Source organism: Humulus lupulus, chromosome 8 (assembly GCF_963169125.1).
Source record: "Humulus lupulus chromosome 8, drHumLupu1.1, whole genome shotgun sequence".
NCBI lineage: Eukaryota > Viridiplantae > Streptophyta > Magnoliopsida > Rosales > Cannabaceae > Humulus > Humulus lupulus.
This window is the reverse complement of record NC_084800.1, coordinates 56,353,332-56,360,182: the sequence shown is the minus strand read 5'-3', so window position 1 is coordinate 56,360,182 and position 6,851 is coordinate 56,353,332. Positions and strand designations below refer to the sequence as shown.

The 6,851-nt window shown below is 35.8% G+C and overlaps 1 protein-coding gene across 1 annotated transcript; it reads left to right on the top strand.

Annotated features, from left to right (window-relative positions):
- Positions 1-1,665: 1,665 nt before the first annotated feature.
- LOC133797336 (DEAD-box ATP-dependent RNA helicase 17) lies at positions 1,666-6,285 on the top strand. Its single transcript, XM_062235208.1, has 10 exons — positions 1,666-1,902; positions 2,132-2,204; positions 2,333-2,442; positions 2,791-2,934; positions 3,202-3,310; positions 3,412-3,737; positions 3,817-3,890; positions 4,022-4,317; positions 4,971-5,214; positions 5,572-6,285. The coding sequence occupies exons 1-10, from the start codon at positions 1,770-1,772 to the stop codon at positions 5,818-5,820; spliced, it is 1,758 nt and encodes a 585-aa protein (XP_062091192.1). The 5' UTR covers positions 1,666-1,769; the 3' UTR covers positions 5,821-6,285.
- The last annotated feature ends 566 nt before the right edge of the window (positions 6,286-6,851 follow it).

Here is a 6,851-nt window from a genome sequence, read left to right as displayed (position 1 = left end):
TGAAATTCTTTCTCTTTGGGTCTTGGATTGAGCGTGGCCTTCACAAGATCCTGTAACAAAATAATAATTAATAAGGTACAAACATTACTTATAAATCACAAACTCAAATAAAATATCAACGGAATAGTTCACACCAAATTTTGCTATGGTTCACACTAAATTCACACATTAATTGGTCATACCACATTCACACTCGGGTCAAACTATATTCACTCATGTTTCACAGTAAGTTCACACTAAATTCACTCGTTTTTCACACCAAAATGGATCAAACTTAAACAAACTTCTTCTAACAAATTTCAGCATGTTTGACATTAGATAATACTCCATGAAGATTCAATTCAAACCAATTGAGATAAATATAGTGCCTATTCTTTAGCTACTTTGAGCATGTTTGACATTAAATAATACTCATTCATATATTTGATAACAAACTAGTGTATTTGAGATACAAATTCCTTCCATAAATGATTTTCACTTATATATCATATATAATATGCTAATAAATTTATTCCAATAAATTAATAATATTAGAAAAAGAGATATATATCACACTAGAAATTGAGGCCGTGCATTTTTAGTCGAGCATTATTATAAACACTTGGTGGGCACTATAAAAATTCAACAAATATGTTTCAAATTACTACAAAAGAATACCATAAACAATGAAAATACAAAATATAATCAAACAACAATTACATTACCTGATTGTAAGTTGTACATAAATATATGTTTTTGGAGAAACACGATACATAAATGGTGGTGGTGGGAGGCTTCAATGAAGGGGACTCGACGGATGGGCGGAGACGACAACGCAGCTAGGTGGACATGCGTTGGTGTGGCAGAGATGACGTGGGTGCTGGCCTGAGACAACAACATCACCGAAGCTTATTCAACAACAACGTTGAAGATAGCTAGGTTTGGGAGGGTTTTCGGTTGGAAGCTTAGAGATGAGAAGGGTAAGGGTTATATTTGTTTCTAATTGTTTGTTTAACATAGGGGTAATTTTGTCTTAAAGAGTCAATAATGTGAAAAATATTGACTAAGGGTTAGAGTTATAAATATAAGGTTAATTAGGGTCAATTAGTGTAGTTTCCCACCAACACTTAGGGCTGATCATTGGGCAGGTTGGTCGGGTTACAGGGCATTTTTACCGGTCCAATGTCATAATCGGGTTAGCAAAAGTGACCCGTAACTTGCCCAAAACCCGCCCAAACTGACCAACCCGCCCAAACAAAAGTAGTATTTTTTTTATTTTTTATTTTTTTACATTTTTTCTTCTAAATATTAGTACTAATAGTGTGAAGTTTATCTTTTTAAGCTTAAAACAATATTTTAAATTTATAGTAAAAAAATTAAAACAAAAATTAATTAATTTATATATTTATTTGAATATATTAAAAATAATAAATTAATAATAAATTCTTAATTAGGCGGTTGATAATTATTTTCAACCCGCCCAATGTAACAATTGGGCGGTTTAAATTTTGGTCGGTTTATTCGAATTGCGTTTTTTGGCGATTTTTTTAGATTGGTTTAGGCGGATTATTGGGGTTGTAAAAATTTATGGGAGCCGTACTTACTAATATCTTTGTTATTTATAAATTAATTTTATTGCAGAACGACATCGTTTAACCACCTAAGAGAATTAAGAGAAGTAGAGAAGAACCCTTGTACGCTTTCAGTTTCGCTTTACGGCGGAGCACGGTAGAGAATTTTCGGAGAAGTGGGATTAGGAAGCCTGCTAAAGCAGAGTTCAACCTTTAGCAATGGCGGTCAGGAGAGTCAAACCCGTCAAAACAGAAGAAGATACGAAGAACAACAAAACTAAAGGCGACGTATTCGCCTCTTGCTCTTTCTCCAGTCTCGGCCTTCACACTAACTTATGTGACCAGCTTCGAGGTTCTCCCTTTTCTCTCTCTGCCCTTTTCACCTTTAAAAAAATGAATTTGGTTTTTTATCTTGTGATAATTGTTACGTGGGTCACCTCTAATTAACTAAATTTTGAGGAAAAAAGAGGTGAACTTTTATGTTTTATAATTCGGGTTGAGAATTTTGAGTTATTTGCATCAACAATAAGTTTCATATTCACTAAGGTTAACGCCTTTTGATTCTTATTTTGGAAAAATAGAACGGTTGGGCTTCGAAGCTCCCACCCAAGTGCAGGCTCAAGCCATTCCCGTTATTCTTTCCGGCCGTCATGTGTATCCTTATGTTTCACCACTGCTAATGCGCTCTCTCTCTCTCTCTCTCTCTCTATATATATATATATATATGTATGTATAAAATGTTTGCTTTGTTTTTTTGCTATTCTTTAATGGGCATATTCCAGACTTGTTAATGCTTCTACGGGCACTGGAAAAACAATTGCATACTTGGCTCCTGTTATCCATCACTTGCAGAATTACAATCCTCGAATTCAGCGGTCTGATGGAACTTTTGGTAAGAGTGTGCTGTTTGGAGTACTGGGTCAATCTTTCGTTTATTTTTTTAGATAAATGCCATGAAGCTGCTTTTCTAGTTGGTGAATTTAGAACCAAAACTGTAATTATTGAATGTGGGTGTAATGGTTTTGATTCGTGGAGAATCCTGTTCTATATGCATACATTCTGTAAAGAATTTTGGTAAAAAAAATGTTTTTAGCATATCTTTATTTCTTGTTAATTATTTTGGTTTAGCCATAAGAAAGTTGTATCTATCCAAATTATTACTAAAAGGAACAAAGGTTCCAGCAAAGTATCTCTATTATTTGTTCATGCAGCCAGTCTTTTAATTGATATTTGGTCATAGCGTTGGTTCTTGTACCAACGCGCGAGCTATGCCTGCAGGTGCACGAAATTCTGCAGAAGTTACTGCATCGATTTCATTGGATCGTTCCTGGTTATGTAATGGGTGGTGAAAACAGGTCAAAAGAGAAATCGAGGCTGCGGAAAGGTAGGGTACATGCATAACACCATAACATTCATTAGCTAGTTTTTGTTGATCATTTGCTTGAGGATTTGTAGGAGGGAATGTTTTCCGTCCTTAGGTAGCATGATACATAAAAATATTACTTTATTAATGGGTTGTTGTGTTACCACATTTCTCTTTTGGCGCCCTCTTTCTATTCTGTCTATAAGTTGTTTAGTTTCTTAATAAAAAAAAATTGTTACTTCACCAATCCTTTCAAATAGATGCCCACTCCCACGTGGTCTTTTTCAGGCATATCCATTCTTGTTGCAACTCCTGGACGACTCTTAGATCATCTAAAGAATACATCATCATTCATGCGCTCAAAGTTGCGCTGGATTATATTTGATGAAGCAGACAGGTATGGTACACCAGCAAAAATTGCTTTATATCTGCTCCCAAAAAGTATGATTATTAATTATTATTTTTTGTTACTTTTCTGTGGAAATTCCCATTTAACAGGATTTTGGAACTTGGTTTTGGAAAAGAAATAGCAGAAATACTAGACATACTGGACTCAAGGAAAGACAAAACAGTCTCAACTGTATCTGAATTTGAGAGGCAGAATTTGCTTTTATCAGCTACCTTAAATGACAAAGTCAATAATCTGGCTAAAATGAGCTTAGAAAATCCTGTTATGATTGGTCTTGATGATAAAAGGATACAGTCTACTTCATTACCAGAACATTTAGTATTTGACATGGATGCCTCGGAACACCCACTTAAAATAACAGGTCCTGTTGCAGATTATAACCTCCCATCTCAACTAAATCAAAAATATGTCAAAGGTTTGTGCTAGTGGATTATGATTTAAAGACAAATTAATTAATTTCATGATGTGACTTTCTCTATCAATTTTCTTTTCAGCACCATGTAATTCACGGCTTGCTGTACTTCTTTCCATTCTCAAGCATCTTTTTGAAAGAGCAACATCTCAAAAGGTGAATTGAAGTTCTAACTTGCTCATTGCTTGGTTTAAAGTATCTTTCACAACATGCAATAATTATTTTCTTAGTATGTTTGATTTGGTACTTATATTCCACACCAATTTCACTCACATACTTGTTTGCAGATTGTGGTATTCTTTTCAACATGTGATGCTGTAGATTTTCACTACACATTGTTGAGTGAGTTCCAATTCTCACGCCCAGAAGCAGAACTCAAACAGAAGTTTCTCACATGTAATACCTTGCGGCTGCATGGGAACATGAAGCAGGAGGATCGAACAGCCACGTTTCAGGCCTTCAAGACAGATAAATCTGCTCTTTTTTTGTGCACTGATGTTGCTGCTAGAGGGTTAGATTTTCCACAAGTCAAATGTATCATACAGTATGATTCTCCTGGCGATGCTACTGAATATGTACATAGGTAATCTTACTTTGTCTCTAGTTATGAACTTCTCTCTCCTGCTCTTTTTCTTCAGCAATAAATTGCAACAATTTTGAATATTTGGATTCTGTTGGTTTATCAGTTTCACATGACTGACATTTTTAACAGCATGCGCTTAGATGTCCTTGACCCCATATATGCTTCATGTTTCATGTCATATAAGAAGAGAAGGGATAGTAGTACTCCTTTTCCCACTTTCTTTAGATTTGCTAAATATATGGAATAAAAGTAAATTAGATTTTTTTTGGTACTAAGATTCCACATGTCAAACATTGAGCAGAGAAAGTGAGAATTAGGGTGCGACAAACATTGAGCGGAGAGAGTGAGAATTAGGGCATGACAAACATTGAGCTTAGAGAGTGAGAATTAGGGTGCTACTAGCACTCTTCCATATGAAAATCACCAAACCAAGACAAATTCAAGAATATTTCTTGCAACTTCAGTTTTAAGCAAGTATTTTATGTGGCGCTCGACTTATGATGTGATCATATGCATGGTGGATCCAAATTTTGAGCTTGGAATTGCCTTAGGCTGTGTTTATCAACTTTCTTGTTCATGGAGCGTCACTGTCTTCATTGAAATTGCAGTGAGAGGGTATACAGGAACTAATGCCAGATTTATTCGCAATGCAGGGTAGGGAGAACTGCTCGGTTGGGTGAAAAGGGAGACTCATTGTTGTTTTTACAGCCAGTTGAAATGGATTATTTACATCACTTGGAGAAACATGGCGTGTCACTATCAGAGTACCCTCTCTCGAAAGTGTTGGATAGTTTCCCAATTAACAATGAGAAGCATCGTGCCCGGAATTTTATATCCGTAGACTTGCATCCTTGGGTGGTAACTTTGCAAAAAGCACTTGAGGCATTCTCATCTCAGGTAAGGATGTATGCAAGTTTGCCTCATGTATTATCTCAATGTTGTTTACTCTGTCACTTTATCTGATTTCTTTCACCATGCTTTGATGTTGTTGTCTAATTAATCTCTAATTCACTTAATTGGCTGGCCTTATTTTCAAATTCACAGATTCTGTGTGATCTCATGTTTCTTTGCTTTTATACTAAGAATCATTGCATACGTAAATAGTTGTGTGAAGCTTCCATTTTTAAAAAAAAATTTAAGAAGTCTATCAAAGGACTTGTCTAAACCCTATAGTAGCAGGTGCCTGACGCATAAAGAGTCCAAGTTCATCTGCTTTTGCTCTGCAGTAACATCTTCTTAAATATGTTTTTTCAGCCAAATGTGAAGATTCTGGCACAGAACGCATTTTGCTCATGGGTGCGTGCATACACAGCCCACCGTGGCGAGTTAAAAAAAATCTTTATGGTGAAGAAGCTTCACCTGGGGCACGTTGCAAAAAGCTTTGCATTGAGAGAACAGCCTTCATTGGTTAACAAATCAATTCAGAGGCAAGCGAAGAGGAAGAGAGATGAAAAGCAAAGGCGACAACCACCTAAGAAGAGGAAGGTTTCTAGGAAAGCTTAATGGTGGAACAGCTGAACTGATACCGTGAAATGGCAAGCTCGAGAGAGACACAGATGGTGGGCCATTATTCTCTTCCTCTATACATATATAGCAATATCTGCTGGCACACCTTCACCACTTGCCACTGTCTGAAGTGGTGGTGATCAGATAACCGTATTTGTGGAGGCTGACAAAGAATCACCTGCCTTGGATTGTGGCCTTGTGCGTTGTTCCTCAGTGGACGATCAGTATTGCATATCTGAAAAGGGTATATTACTTTTTTCTCAAAGTTGACAAGCGTACGAGGATTATAGAGAAGTTTCTTTGCTATACAATTTTGTTTTAACCAAATTTTGTTTGTTAAGTGAGTTTAATGCTATCTTCATGTCATTTGAGTTGAAGTTAATTAGAAATTCAAACCTTAACTTAAAGTTTCTATATACACTCCTAGTTTCTTCAACATGTTCTGGATTCATTGTTTCCTAACATGTGGTCCAATTGTAGCACAATCTTACTATGGACTACCAATTCTAGGGTACATGTACTCTTAGTCTTAGCCCTTAGCCCTTAGCCCAAGTTTATGCATGTCAATTCAAAAAGCAAAAAAAAAAATACAAAAAGAGAAGATCAGCTTGTTTTAAAAACACAAATAGGGGCTTGGATCTAAACTCGACAGAAGCATGTGGCTTCTTGCTTTCCATGGCCCTGATCCTATCTTCAAAAGCTGTCCAAAGTCCTAAATTTCCCTTGTAATACATATTGTTATTAATGGTTGTAAATTTAGATCACTTTAGGTCCACCTAATATATTGTCTCTTCATGATGTTGCATGCTTCCCAAACCATGGTTTGGTTAGTTAGCATTGAAGGTCTCTGCCAATTGTATATGTTCATAATCATCTCCCATCTACCATCATAAACAGAAAAGGTTTTATAGCCTTAATCTTTCTTGTTAAATTTTCTTATTATTTAAAGACTACACCAAAACATTACAAACATAAATATTACACAAATTAAATCATTGAATTTTTGCCCCCTAAACTATGATCTATAC

What these genes read in the sequence shown, in the direction of transcription:
- LOC133797336 (XM_062235208.1), top strand. Translation starts at nt 1,770, where the DNA reads ATGGCGGTCAGGAGAGTCAAACCCGTCAAAACAGAAGAAGATACGAAG. An exon ending in GCTACTGAATATGTACATAG is followed by an intron (nt 4,318 to 4,970) that starts GTAATCTTACTT and finishes TTCGCAATGCAG; the next exon opens with GGTAGGGAGAACTGCTCGGT. An exon ending in TTGAGGCATTCTCATCTCAG is followed by an intron (nt 5,215 to 5,571) that starts GTAAGGATGTAT and finishes ATGTTTTTTCAG; the next exon opens with CCAAATGTGAAGATTCTGGC.